The sequence below is a fragment of the Sorex araneus genome, chromosome 6, assembly GCF_027595985.1.
Source record: "Sorex araneus isolate mSorAra2 chromosome 6, mSorAra2.pri, whole genome shotgun sequence".
Taxonomy (NCBI): Eukaryota; Metazoa; Chordata; class Mammalia; order Eulipotyphla; family Soricidae; genus Sorex; species Sorex araneus.
In genome coordinates, this window is record NC_073307.1 from 57,782,705 (window position 1) to 57,797,306 (window position 14,602).

At 52.4% G+C, this 14,602-nt stretch overlaps 1 protein-coding gene across 1 annotated transcript; it reads right to left on the reverse strand.

Moving 5' to 3' along the window:
- Positions 1–5,201: 5,201 nt before the first annotated feature.
- On the reverse strand, positions 5,202–14,549 carry RCCD1 (RCC1 domain containing 1). The gene is made up of 8 exons (XM_004617502.2): positions 13,947–14,549; positions 12,874–13,132; positions 12,399–12,795; positions 11,834–11,955; positions 8,110–8,199; positions 7,820–7,978; positions 7,539–7,568; positions 5,202–7,394 (listed from the first exon to the last, which is right to left on the reverse strand). The coding sequence occupies exons 2-8, from the start codon at positions 13,034–13,036 to the stop codon at positions 7,237–7,239; spliced, it is 1,119 nt and encodes a 372-aa protein (XP_004617559.1). The 5' UTR covers positions 13,037–13,132; positions 13,947–14,549; the 3' UTR covers positions 5,202–7,236.
- Positions 14,550–14,602: the final 53 nt, after the last annotated feature.

Genomic DNA, 14,602 nt, shown 5'->3' on the forward strand with positions numbered 1-14,602 from the left:
AGTGCTCTAAGCCTCCCTCTCATCCTTTTCCTCTATGCGCTCTCAGCCCTTCTGGTTCCGCGGCCCTGAGCACCGGAGGGAGGGCCCTCTTCGCCCCCTTTCCTGTGTTTTTTCCTGTGGGGAAGCCGGTGACTGGAATTAACCCCAGCAGATTGCAATCCGGGTCAGAGAGAGAATGCTCCCTATGATGGGGTGCCGCTTGTCTTTCTTTAAAAAAAAAAAAAAGTGAAGCAAATGAGTTTTTATTGAAAGAATTGTAGATAAATACGGGTGGGGAGAGAATCGGAGAGAAGGAGGGACATTGTCCTCTGGAGACCCCTGCTCCTCTTAGCCGGGTAAGCCGTACCCCCAGCACTGAGCCAGGCCCCTATTTTGGTGACTTTGGAGGAAGGTTAGTAGGGGTTTTCTCTTTCCAGGACGTCCACTGTGTTTTCCAATGTGGCAGATAAGAAATCCTCCACGTCATTATTATTTTTAAAATTTATTTTAAGTTTACAGTAATGTATTACCCCCTCTTGGAGAGCCCGGCAAGCTACCGAGAGTATCTTGCCCGCATGGCAGAGCCTGGCAAGCTACCCGTGCCATATTCGATATGCCAAAAACAGTAACAAGTCTCAAAATGGAGACATTACTGGTGCCTGCTCAAGCAAATCGATGAGCAAGGGGATGACAGTGACAGTGACTGATAATTTATTACATTCAATATTCCAACACCAATCCCAACACCATTATACCTTTCTGATAGATTTGGGAGCCCTGTCTGGCGCAAACAGAGGGTCAGAGATGGACAAAGTGAAGGAAATAGGAGAAGTTTATTGGGGTGCACTCCTGGGTGAGCTCCACGAACGTGGGGTGAGGCTGGGGGAGAGCCGCGCCCTTGGAGGGACTAAGTGGGATTTTTAAGTTGTCTTGGGCAGGAAAGGGAACTAATACTAGTGGAACCAGTATACTTAGTCTGGCTCCTGCTACCTGCAGGAGGCTGGATGGAAGCATGGCATGCAGCCTGGTGGCCTCCTGGTCTAGGTGGTCCATAAGTCTTGTCTTTCTTTCTGGGGTCATGATGGTCTCTGATTCCAGGAATGTTGCTGTCATCAGCCAGTCATCATTTTGTCCTATCTCCGTTTTGTCTGAACAAACCTCACATAGCAGTGGTTAAGATTATATAAAAGGGTGCAACAAGAAATCTAACAGTGGATAGGGAGTTTGCCTTGCACGCGGCCAATCCGGGTTCGATTCCCAGCATGCCATATAGTCCCCTGAGCACTGCCAGGAATAATTCCTGAGTGCAGAGCCAGGAGTAACCCCTGTGCATCGCCAGGTGTGGCCCAAAAAGAAAAAAAAATCTAACTTCTTCAGGTGTGAACAGGGTTGAAGAATTTAGGGGGATGGTTAACTGGAGGAGTCGGTGGGGATCAGCTGGCAACTGGGAGTAAGGGTTGAGGAGCAGGTAATTGAAGGTGGTTATGGAGATTTCCTATAACTACACTTGGATGAATTTCAGGTGGCAGGGTGCTAAGATATACAAAGAAATAGACATTGAGCTAAAAGATACCCTTATTCAAACTAATGCCTGTACTGATGGGGGTGCAAGATAGACTGTTAAGCTTGTTAAACCCTATTTTAATCAAGCCCATTAAAAAATGTTCAATCACTCTGTAGAACTAGAATCTAATTTCTACAGAGGGCAAGTTACAAAGACAGTTTTTTCTACACTTTCACTTTAAGTTTGCCAGATGGCTTAACAAACCTGACTTGTTCTTTTGTATAAACACAGAAAGACTGGTGAACTCTCTGCTTTGGATGTCTTGTTATTTACGGAGAGGTTCTGGGGGTTGGATAAAGATAAAAACAGTGATAAAAATACTGAGCTTAAAAGAAAAAAATAGCTGGATATTTATAGTTCCCACTTAAAATCTACTGACAAAGGAACAACAAGTAAACAATTATAGAGCAACACACAAAAACAGATTTATTACCTATAGTAAAATGTTTTGTAGTGATGTGGAAAACATTAATGATAAGCAGACAAACAGATGTCACAAGGGTGCTTGCCTTGCATACTGCAAACTATAATCTTATCAGCACTTCCAGCAATGACAGGGCCATGAGTAATCCCAAAAAAAGAAAGAGAAAAAAATTATTCTGAGAAAAAGACTCTTCTCAGTGATTAGTACTATACAACTGACTACACGTGTGCAGAAAAATAGAAGCGGACATTCATCTCACACCATCTGCAACAAAAATGAAGCATAAATATATGGACATCCTCACTGTGTCTTCCTGTGGAACCTGAGGGTAAACCAGTAACAACAGAGGCCATCCTGGTCAGGGAGTGGAAAAACTGAGACTGCTGCAAGGGACCATTAGGTAATTGTGATTATTAGGAAAAGACTCACAGGATGCTGGTAGTAAACTGGAGTCTCATTAGGTAAAATACTATAATACTATGGACATATACAAAAATTCTGAAATCTGAAAATAATCGAATGCACCCAATAGCAATCCTAGCTAATATTCAAAGAACACATATCCTCATCTTCACAGCAGTATTGTTCATAGCATGAAAAACATGGGAACAATCCAAATCACCAACAATTAGTGACAGAGAAATAGTTATAGAAACTCTAACATGGTGATTTGGTCAGAGAAATAAAGCGTGAAAGACCCTTCATTGTGGGCAGCATTTTGCATTCATGACCTGGAACAGAAATAGATTATGGAAATAAAGACCAAAAAAAATTGATCTCAGGCAATGAAAATGCACATTAGGAAAGCTATACTATCCCTGGGGGCTGTTACATAAGGAGTAACTTGCATTCAGGAGGTGGCACTGTGGACTTTCCAGGGTACTGGCATTTATCCAAATGCAGAGTTTTCATGAGTTTAACAATTACTACCCTATCATGATACTGCATGCAAACAAAGTACATTAGCCACTGTGCTTAAGTGTGCTGAATCCATGTGAGCACAGCAGGACAGCCCAGAGAATCTTGACCAGGATACTTTTCACATTTATGTGAAAGTGGCAATCCCTGACATCCCCAAATCATGCCCATAAGCAAGAGATGATGAAAATCTATAAGTGTTGACATTATTTTTGACAAATTATATACGACTTGTAAGTTAGCTGTATATCAAAATTATTCACAGTACTCGCTGTATACAGACAGACTGTAGTGAATGGATAATTAGAATTTAATAATGGAAGTTCCCTATGTGACATAACGTATTTTAAGGATGACTAAGAAGCTCCCTTCGGTGCAAGAGCAGAAATCTCATGTGCACAAAACCCCTCATTCATCAGGTGCGGCCCTGTTGTCCCCACACATCACTGGGCCTTAGGAGTATTCAGTTCTCTTTCCCAGGCAAGTACTAAACTTGCCACCCCGCTGGACAAACAAGCCACCAGATCCCCAAGCACTGCCCAGAACACTAGCAGGAGAGTGCAGCGGGGTAGGGGTGATTTCTAACAACGATCCCTGATGGTGGGATCAAACTGGGTCTATCACAAGGCTCAGGTGACAGGAATATTTCCAGCAGTATTATTCATAGGAGACTAAAGGCAGAAACAAGGGAGATGTGAATAAAAATGGAAACTGCAAAAGTTTTCAGGACACCAGAACTAAAAGTAAAATGTTGCAGCTGCTGGAATGTAAAACACCATCCCCATCAAGGGACCGCTGTGACTGTGGACAGAGATGGAAATGACACCTGAGGAGGGGGCACAGCAATAATCTCCCTTACTGACACGGGGTGGGGGGGGGGGGCAACAAGCTGCAGATCTTAGCTGGACGAAGTGGATAAGCTGACTTCAGAATCAATCTATTTCGCGGTAGAATATGGATACTAACAGTACATAACAGCCGGCAGTAGTATTTTAATAATCAAATAAGAAAACACACCAAAACTGTAATGGCTGCTACAAAATAACTATAATCCATAATACTAATTTTATAACAGCAATTCTGTCATCACATTAATTTCAACTCACTGAACTGAATTTTTTAGAACAGCTTATTTATGTGTTAGTTTTTGGGCCACACCAGCTATGCTCAGGGGTCACCCCTGACTCTGTACTCAGAAAATCACAAATCACTCCTGGAGGTGCTCGGGGATGCTGGGGACTGAATATGGATTGGCTGCATGCAAAGGAAGCACCCTAGCTGCTGTACTGTCTCTCCCACCTGACAAGTTTTTTTTTTTTTGCTTTTTTTGGGCCACACCCAGCAATGCTCAGGGGTTCATCCTATCTCCACACTCAGGAATTACTCCTGGCAGTGCTTGGGGAACCATATGGGATGCTGGGAATCGAACCCAGGTTGGCTGCGTGCTAGGCAAACACCCTACCTGCTGTGCTATCACTTCAGCCCAACAGTACTTTTTTTTTTTTCTTTTTGGGTCACACCCAGCGATGCTCAGGGGTTACTCTTGGCTTTGCACTCAGGAATTACTCCTGGCGGTGCTTGGAGGACCATATGGGATGCCGGGGATCGAACCCGGGTCGGCCGCATGCAAGGCAAACGCCCTACCCGCTGTGCTATTGCTCCGGCCCCCCAACAGTACTTTTAAGTACTCTTACATGAAGTAAGTTCTGTGTACTCAATTTGCATAAAGCTGTGCCAGATGTAGTGAGGAATAAAAGGGCACAGGACGTGGTTTCTATGAAGCAACTGGTATGTCTATTAAAAAAGAAAAATGTGGAAAACACAGGTTATAATCAAATAAAACTCGGGGCTAAGGGAGACGAGATTGAGCATGCCCAAAGCAGGAGGAGCAACCTGGTGGGCTATGAAGTCAGTGGTGACCGGACAGAGGAACTGAGAAAGCAAGTGCTGTGCTTGCTGAAACCAGTGAGCCAGGGATCTGAGCACGTCAGATCAGGTGAGGAATGATTAGAGATGTGTGTGCACTTCTAGTGTCTGGACCAAACTCATGTGGAGTTTGTAAGACTGATGTAGACACTCTGCTACTAACATCACATCCTAAGTAAAATATTCTGAATCACAAATACCACCATCAGGGGCTGGAGTGATAGCACAGCGGGTAGGGCGTTTGCCTTGCACGCGGCCGACCCGGGTTCAAATCCCAGCATCCCATATGGTCCCCTGAGCACTGCCAGGGGTGATTCCTGAGTGCAGAGCCAGGAGGAACCCCTGTGCATCGCCGAGTGTGACCCAAAAAGAAAAAAAAAAATACCACCATCAGTCAACTAAAACAATGGATCATCCAGCTTACTCAGCTGAATAAACAGCAATGCTCCTGGGGCTGGAGCAATAGTACCGCGGGTAGGGCGTTTGCCTTGCACACGGCTGACCTGGGTTTGATTCCCAGTATCCCATATGGTCCCCTGAGCACCGCCAGGACTAATTCCCGAGTGCAGAGCCAGGAGTAACCCCTGTGCATCACCGGATGTGACCCAAAAAGAGAAAAAAAAATAGCAGTGCTCCCACATTAAAAAAAAAAAATTAAAAAAAAAAAAGGAAAGCATGTAACAGGTGAAAAAAGGCCAAGATGAAGCAACCAGCACATAAGCACTGTAAAACACAGACACCTGGGGCTGGAGTGATAGCATAGCGGGTAGGGCGTTTGCTTTGCACGCGGCTGACCCGGGTTCAAATCCCAGCATCCCATATGGTCCCCTGAGCACCGCCAGGAGTAATTCCTGAGTGCAGAGCCAGGAGTAACCCCTGTGCATTGCCAGGTGTGACCCAAAAACAAAACAAAACAAAAAAACACAGACACCTAACGACAGTATCATCTGGGTGTTCAGCCCAGTAAGTATTGTTGAGGGGATTAAAAACAATAATAAACTACCACATTACAAAGGATAGTCCAAACAGTCCATCAGTGGGTACAAACAATTTGGGGGTGTTTATTGACTTTCTTAACACCAGCAGTGCTCAGGTGGTGATCCTCCCTCCCAAAACACTTGAAGTTCTGACACCCTGTCATGACATGGCCACCCTACAAAACAGGAACAGAAGAGAACCAACTACAAACACGATTCCCTGCATAAGCATCAGAGTTCAAATAATGTCTGTCCTCAGCGTAACAGTGGGGTGTGCCCCCAGCATGTCCGCCAGGCCAAGCAAGCACTCCAGGCCATTGAGCATCTCTCTGGCCCTTTACTTATGTGATTTTATTTTATTTTTTTTTTTACTTATGTGATTTTAAAAGGAACTTTAAAGAGACAAAAGGAAACAGTTCAGTAAGGGGTGGGGCAAAGCCTTGCCCATGCAAGATTCTGAGCTTGGTCACTGTGCAAGCCTGGTGGTCCCTGTGTGGTTCGAGCAACATGGAACCTTCAAGCCCACAATGACCTAACAAGTCGAGCATGACCTGGCGCAGACCCCTCAGCACCACAGGAAGGCATCACATACTTTCTTTTCCTTTCTTAGGGGTGTGGGCCACACACACAGGTGCTCATTGACTATTCCTATCCATAACCTCAGAAATGACCCAGTAGTGCTCAGAATACCATACTGGGAATAGAATTGTGGCTGACACCTTACCCCCTGTGGCCCCCTAATACCTCAATTCAGAAGAAAAACAGAGCAGAAGGCTGTGGCAGAAGGGCAGAGCCTGTGGAGCCAGGCAGGGACACAGCAGCCAGAGGGCCAGCGTGGCTGCTGTGCATTCCCGCCCACGGTCGGGGCAGGGAAGCACCGCAGAGAGGGGCTCGCAGGAAGCCCCCAACAAAAGCGCTGAGCAACACCACAGCCAGGCAGCACAAGACCCCCACCCCACATGTGTGGGAGCTCAGCCATGGGGCCCCGCAAGCACCAACCAGGCCCGTGTGTGCCCCTGGTCACTGCCTAGACAACACTGGGATTGGAGCCTGGCGGGCTACCACAGGCCTTGGCCTTCCACAGCCTGGTCCCAGCACAGGTGGGGAGCAGCCCTGAGCATCACCCAGTGCAGCTCCAGAGAAAAGCAACAAAGCAACACAAGAAGAAGAGGGAGGGAACAGCCCTAAACCACCGACTGAGGAAAGGACAACCGTCGTAGAGAAGTGTCTGTAGGCCCCTAAGTGAGAGTGGGCTGAGAGGACCGTGCCGGAAAGCAGAGCTCAGGCGGGGGCACCGGCTTTCCCCAAACCCAGAACAGGGAGCAAAGACCACAAGGACCCCAGACGAGCACCGAGTTCCCGAGCGACGCGCTCCCAAGCGACGCTGAGGTGCGTGTGTGGGAGCTGCAGGCTGGTGACGTGCTGGTGAGGTCTCGGCTCCTTTGGGCTCACGGGGCTGCTCTCGGCTCCTCCTCCGCACACACGAACGTGCTCCAGGCCCCACAGCTCACAGACAGCACACGGAGGCGCTGCTCCTTGAAGTAGCGCACGCGGCAGGGCCGGTCCAGGCTGGTGGTGTCGGCGTGGCCAAGCTGCCCGTACTTGCCTGGGGAAAGCCCTGGGTCAGCAGCACTGCCCCCGCCCGTTTCTCCTGTCCGCTGTCCCCACTGGGCCAGCTGCAGTCCGGAGAAGGGGGTCTGACCAGCACCCCCACCCCTCGTTTCAGCATCCCAGAAGCAAAGTGACTTACCCCAGCCCCAGGAGTACAGCTCCCCTGTACCTGCAAGCAAAGAGCCCATGATGGGGGCAGCCAAGGTCCCCTGGAGCCCATGGCAGGTGTGGGGGTGCCTGACAGACAGGCCACAGCCTGGGGTTCCCCTGGCTGAGGCAGGTCCCAGGAAACAGAGTCCACAGTGGGGACCTGGGCTCCATCCTGAGTCACCCCACTGCTAGGGGCGCTCGGTCTGCATCCCCAGGAAGAGTGGACACAGGCTCCATCCCAAGTCACCACACAAACCAAGCCTGACTCACGTGTGACGGCCGCTGTGTGCCGGGACCCACAGCTGGCCGCAATGACATCTGAGCCGGAGGGCAGGTCCAGCAGGGCTGGAAAAGGCTGCACGGCGATGTAGGGGGCCGTGTCCGCCTCCGTTCTGTCCTCAGCAGCAGCGTTGCCACCAGGGCTGGGGGCTGCAGGACACAGAAGGGGGAAGGCAAGAAAACAAAGCGGTTCCCATGGAACCCCACCGCTGAGTTGAGGTGCGCCCCTGGGTTCTGTGTGCGCCTTCTCAGCAGGATTAGATGAAAGGGGGGGGCCTTACCTTCTGCCACCTGGGGCTCCCCCAGGCCCCGCGCAGGTAGGCCCAGCTGGCCAGACTCGTTCCAGCCCCAGACGTACAGATCTCCAGACTCTGTAAGGGGGGCTCATGTTGAGGGGAGCAGGCCCTGTCTCCCCCCACACCAGTATCACCCCCCAGCACCCATGGGGACCCGCAGGCCAGCAGGAATGACCAGCACCCTGGGAGCAGCAGGAATCGCCCAGTAAGGGGGCTCACACCTGGGGCACAACCAGGTGCTAAAAGTGGTACCAAGTATGGGGTCCATCTCAGCACCCCGAGGTGACTGTGTCAACCTGGAGCCCACACAGCGAGTCCCAGCAGATCCCAGTGAAGCACCGGAGCGATGGCATGGCAGTGAGGGCACTTGCCCTGCACGGGTGTAACTCCCAGCATCCTGTATGACCCCCTGAGCCCTGACAGGCATGATTCCCCGGGCACAGAGACAGGGATGTGCCCTGAGAACTGCCGGGTGTGGCCCAAAAGCCAAAACACACAAAACCAAAACAAAAAGTGACCAGAAAGCAAGCACTAGAGAGGTGGGGGACAAGGAAAGTGGAGATAAAAACTAAGAAAACAGCCGTGCACAGAGGCAGCCTGAAGAACGGGAGCAGCAGGAGAGAAACGGACAGAGAAGAGCAGGCTGGGAAGCCCCCGTCTCGGGGAAGGAACTGCACACCAGACACGAGACCCCAAGAGCTCCAGATCAATGAAGTGTATCCAAGCAGGGGCTCAGGCACTGGCCGTTTAAGACTGTCTCTGAGCACTGCCAGAGTGCTCCTGAGCACCTCTGGAGTACCTCCTCTCCCACAAAAATACAAAACCAGAATAATCTCTCACATAAAAAAAGATACAAACAAAACACTGGCAAATAGACTTCAGCAATAGGCCATCAGAAGTCTCAAGGAGCGTGGGGCATATCTATATACTGCACCCATGAACCCCAACATCAGAGAATGCATTTGGCAATATACAGCACCCATTTATGATTTTTAAAAAACTTTTCTCTTTTGGGCCACACCTAGCAGTGTTCAGGGCTTACTCCTGGCTCGGCACTCAGAGATTACTGATGGTGGTGCTCAGGGGACCCTGTGGGGATCGAACCAGGATTGACCACGTGCAAGGCAAACACCTTCCCCGCTATCCTATTACTCCAGCCCCAAACTAAAAATTCTCAAGGCTAGGGAGACATAATCCCCAATGTACAAAGAGTAGCCTCAAGCAAGCGAGTGTGACCCCAAAAAAACCCTCATTGCACATAAAAGGGGAGATGCTCAATATAATCATACCACAGCTCGCTTCCTTCTCTCTGAAAGATTGAGAAGGCAAAGTTTTCTCATTCTGCCAAATCAGAATCCAGACAAGCTGACTGTCATCACTACTAGTCCCACAGCAGAGACCTTAATTAGACAACTTTCAAGGGTGGAAATAGAGAGGAACCAGAATGGAGGAGGATAAAGGAAACTATCTGTGGATGATAGAAGAAACCCCTAAAGAAGCCTCCAACCCTAGTAACACTGAGAGAATTGGAGCATAGTACAGAAGGTATTGCTTGCATGAAACCGACTTGGGTTCAATCTCTAACACTACATATAGTCCCCAAGCCCTGTCAGGAGTGATCCCTGAGCACCACTGGGTGTGACCCAATAACAAAAAGAAAGAAATGTCTGTGGGACTAGACTAGGGAGGTGAAAGCAAAAATAAACCACTTAAGCGTCCAGGAAGGCCTGGGGCACAGAGGTATAGGCAAAGCCAAGCGCCCCAGGGCCTGCTTGGTGCAGACCTGGGGGCCCCAAGCACCGGGAGGGTCCCAGTGATGACTCTGTGGGCCTCAGCCTGGGTGGACAAGTATTGATGCAGGGGGTTCCAGGTCCCCAGAATAATCCTATTACTTAACAAAACAAAATAAACAACTGAGACTACAGAACATTTGAAAAGCCCTTTTTGTGTGGTGAGTGTACAGGGGTTAAGGCACTTGCCTTGCATGTGGCTGATCCCTGGTTTGATCCCCAGCATCCCATACGGTCCCCCAAGTCCCACCAGGAGTGATCCCTGAGCAAAGAGCCAGTAGTCACTGAGTGAGCCCAAAGTACAGAGTCATGTGCTGGGTGTAGCCCCAAACAATAAGATAAAAAAGCTTTTGTGCAGCAAGAAAATATTAGAAAGACAAAAGCTAATTCAGTGGGTTAGGGCATTTGCTTTGCACATGGCTGGAACCAGCTTTAGTCCCTGCATCCCATATGGTCCCCTGAGCACTGCCATGAGTTAATTCCTGAGTGCAAAAACAAGAGTAACTCTGAGCACCCAAAAGCAAAACAAAACATGGAGGGGAAAGATGTAATACTGCAGGTAGAACACTGACCTTGCATGTGGCTAGCCAGGTTAAATCCTCTGCACCCGGTATGTTCCCTTGAACCGGACTGATCACTGAGCAGAGTCAAAAGTGAGCCCTGAGGGGCTGGAGCGATAGCACAGTGGGTAGGGCGTTTGCCTTGCACGCAGCCGACCCGGGTTCAATTCCCAGCATCCCATATGGTCCCCTGAGCACCGCCAGGAGTAATTCCTGAGTGCAGAACCAGGAGTAATTCCTGTGCATTGCCGGGTGTGACCCAAAAAGAAAAAAAAAAAAAAGTGATCTCTGAGCACTGCCAGGTGTGACCCCAAAACCAAACAAGGAAAACATTAACTCAAATCCTCCCGTGTACTGCAGTGATTCACAGCAGCTAAGAGATGGGGTGAGAAAAGCAAGCAGGGGTGTGGCTCCGTGTGGGGCACACATGTTGGCCCTAATGTTTTTGAAAGGGGAGAAGATGGAGAATATTACACAATAGAACACTGCAGCTAGAAAAATCCAAACAAGTCTGCCCTTCCCGCAAAACTGGGTATCAGCTGAGGGGGTTCTGTGGAGCCAAGGAAGACAGGGCTGAATGTTTAACTAAAAACACGTTTGGAAGTACTGGGAAATAAGATTGGCAAATGAAGAAAACAAAAATAAGCCAGGGTACACTGATCACAAATTCCTACACCCTGTGCCCCACTCTTTCCTCAAGATAAGGGCCAAGGGCCCAGGCTTACAGTAGAGTTCTCTCCAAATGCCACCTAATTTAACCGCCTCTCCCAGACCTTCCTCTTTTCCCGTGTTGGCCCATTGTCCCCTCAAATTGCACACAGGTGAGTGGGGAGTCAACCTTTCTAAAAGGTTTTGCCTGAGCCCCTGTCTTAGGCATTTTTCAAACCCAATCACTGACCTCTCCCAACAGTCCCACTGCGGGGTTCCAGAACAATCTTCCCGTTTCAAACAGAACCACTTGCTCAGTCCCAAGGAACCCAGAAGTTGGTTCCCAAGCCCCCAACCCTGAGAAACATAATTCCCCGTCCCCACAGCTGCCCTTACGGCCTGTTTGCTCCCTCCATCACCAGCAAGGCGGGTGGGAGGGAAGGAGATGGGGGGAAGGGGTATGCCACCTCCCCTCTCTGCCACTCACTTCCTCGGGCTGCCCCTCTCCGCTGGAGAAAGCAGGGCAGAGTGGCAATGAGAGCAGAAACAACTTAGGGGTGGCGAGGGGCTGACCTGGGGGGCAATTCAGGAGTCCGGGAGGAGGGGACTGTGCAAAGTGGAAGCCTGCCTGGCGCCCCAGAACTGGAGGAGGCGGAGGAAGGGGGCATGAGGCTGGGCCCCCTCCCAACTTGTAAGAAAGGGGTCACTCACCGCTCACGCACACCGAGTGCCAGCCACCCGCGGCCACCGCGGCCATGCTCAGGCCCTGCAGCGCCTCCAGCAGCCTGGGCTCCGGCGCGGGCTCCAGCGTCCCGTGGCCGAGCTGTCCATGCCTGGTGAGGGGGTCGCCGCTGAGGTCTCCCCACTCTCAGTCACGTTTACCTGCCAGCCCCGCGGCTGGCCACGCCCCAAGATCCGGACCACACCCCTATTTCCCTCCCCTACGCCCCCTAGACCTAGACTACGCCCCCGAAACCCGGGCCACGCCCCTGCCCCCCTCTCCGCGACCTCCAACTAAGGCCACGCCCCCGAAAATCTGGCCACGCCCCCACTCCATTCCCCACATCCCTAAAAACCCAGGCCACGCCCCTACTCACCTTTCCGCGCCCCCGAAACCTAAGCCACGCCCCCACTCCCGTTCCCAGGCTCCGAGACCCAGGCCACGCCCCCCGAGACCCGGCCACGCCTCCACTCCGCTCCCCAAGACCTGGAGACCTGAGCCACGCCCCCACAAACCTTCCAGCGCCTCCGAGACCCCTACCTTACCCCGACTCACCTTCCCGCGCCCCAGGAAAACACCTGGCCGGTGGCATCCAGCAGCAGAGCGTGCTCCGCGCCCAGCTCCAACCTGCGCGCCCGCAGCTCCGGGCCCAGAGGCCGGTAGTGGGGCGGCCGCGGGCTCACGTAGGCGCGGGCGCCGGGCAGCAGGGGCAGCGGCCCGGGTTGACCATCACCGCCACCTCCGTCGTCCGACTCGCTGTCGTCTTCCAGAAGCCGAGTCCAGCGGGGATCCCCGCGCAACGCCGCCGCGGGCTCCCAAGCCTGCAGCTCGATGCGTGGCCCCGGGCCCGGCCGCGAGCGCAGCAGCACCAGTAGATCCTCCGAGGCCCACACGTCCGTGCAGCCGCCCGCCCCGCCGTCCGCCGAGCCCGACAGCTGCAGCCGACCGGCACCTGCGGGGCGGAGAGCGGGGCTGCAGAGCGGGGCAGGACGCGCACGGGGCCTGGGGCTGGCCGGGACGGGGGGCTCACGGGTCAGCACTGCCGTGTAGCTCCAGCCGGCGCTCACGCGGCAGATGTCGGCGTCCAGCAGTCGCTCGGGGCGGAGAACCTGGCGCCCACTCCCGGAGCCAGGCACCTGCCCGAAGCCGCAGAAGCCGAAGCCGAACCAGACGGCTGGGTGCGCCCCCGCCATGCCCCGCGCTTCGCGGGGCAGGGTCGGGGGCCAACACCCCGGAGGTTCTCCGGGACCCGCTGCCACGTCGTTGTCCCTTCCGGAGTTGAAGCTGTCCTATTTGGAAAACAGAAAATATCACCCTGCTAGCCTAGCGGGGAGGCACCACCACAAACGTTCCCTATCCCTCCTCTGACTCATGTCTGGGAACGTGCCTAGGATGGAGCCACCCCCAACCCAAATCCCCAGCGTGCACCATCCCTTGGATGTAGGGGACCAGAACGTCGGTCCCCTTTCTCGGAGAAGACTGCAGAGAAAGGAATCCAGACACTATTCTCAGTCTGGACACGGGGACTCTAGTGCACAGTGCTCGCTCCACGGAGGAGTGCGTCTGCGAGGTGGCAATGCTCCGGAGCGCACATCTGTCCTTCCCCGTCCACCTGGCCTCCCTGAGTCCAATCTGGCTTCTTCCCTTTAACTATGTGTGTGTGTATCTCATAGACGAAATAGCAAATACGGGTTGCAAGTGCAAATATTTCACGAGGTCGCATTCTAAGCGGAAGCGAAGGGCGGCTCTGGGTATCCAGGGTAAAGGACGGCAAAAACGCCGCCTCCAGACAACGCGCTGGCTTGGCCAGAACTTCTCGGCCACTTCCAACGCCGAGTCCGTTATTAGGTCTCTCCTGCAACCAAATCTTCTTGACTAGATTCAGGGTTCCCAGCTCCTTGCCAACACCACCACCAATTGGTCTTCTGACCCCGACTCGGAGCCTACAAGCTGCAAACCCAGCTCCGCTCACCGGTGCGGCCGCCAGAGCCATGAGAAATGTTTAAAGCGCCGCGCTCTGGGCGAGGCGCCCATTGGCTGCGGCGGCTGCCCCATGACCAATCGTCAGCTAGGTCTATGACGTCACCTAGAAGGCGAGCTTACCTGCAGTCCCGTCCAATCGCGTCCAAGCTCGGTCGAACCTGCGCAGCCGCTTCGGCCCTATGTGAGCTTGTCCCGCCGAGAGCGCAGGTCGAGATAGAGGATCCTACCACCCACAAGGGCCGGCCGGGCCGTGTAGCTCGGTGTCAGAGCCCAGAGCCTACGAAACCAGCGCTTTTGGCTTTCGCGGTTCAGCCTGTGCGGCGCAGGTTCCGGTGGTTCCCTCGGAGACAGACGGCCACAGCGCGCGGCGAGATTAAAGCACAGCCGGAAGTAGTGTGGTGATAACCCACCTCCCATTGGCCCAGAACCCGTCACTCACCTCTGCCCAGCCAATGATCACTAAGAAGACAGGAGGCGCGCTCTTAGTTGGCTCATGGCGCCGCAAGGACCCCTTGAAAGCTAGATTCCCTGAACTGAGTGCCCGCCCAAATCCTGCTGATCCCCAACAGCGACTCAACTCAAGGCACCTAGTGCCTCTACCATAAGCCCATTAATCACTGAGGCCAGAGTTTTGGATTCTTAGAGAAGGATGTTTGTTTTATCCAGGGTCACACCAGAGTTGCTCAAGCCATGCCAATAATGCGACCCCTGCACGTGCACTAGCCCTTTGCGCCATCTCCCAACTAGTTTATACCCTTCAACCCTGATTTACCCGT

Excerpts from the sequence above, each read along its gene's own strand:
- RCCD1 (XM_004617502.2), bottom strand. The coding sequence starts at position 13,036 with ATGGCGGGGGCGCACCCAGCCGTCTGGTTCGGCTTCGGCTTCTGCGGC. Across the intron at positions 7,979-8,109 it reads GGAGCCCCAGGTGGCAGAAG|CCCCCAGCCCTGGTGGCAAC; the intron begins GTAAGGCCCCCC and ends TGTGTCCTGCAG. Across the intron at positions 7,569-7,819 it reads GCACACAGCGGCCGTCACAC|GTACAGGGGAGCTGTACTCC; the intron begins GTGAGTCAGGCT and ends CTTTGCTTGCAG.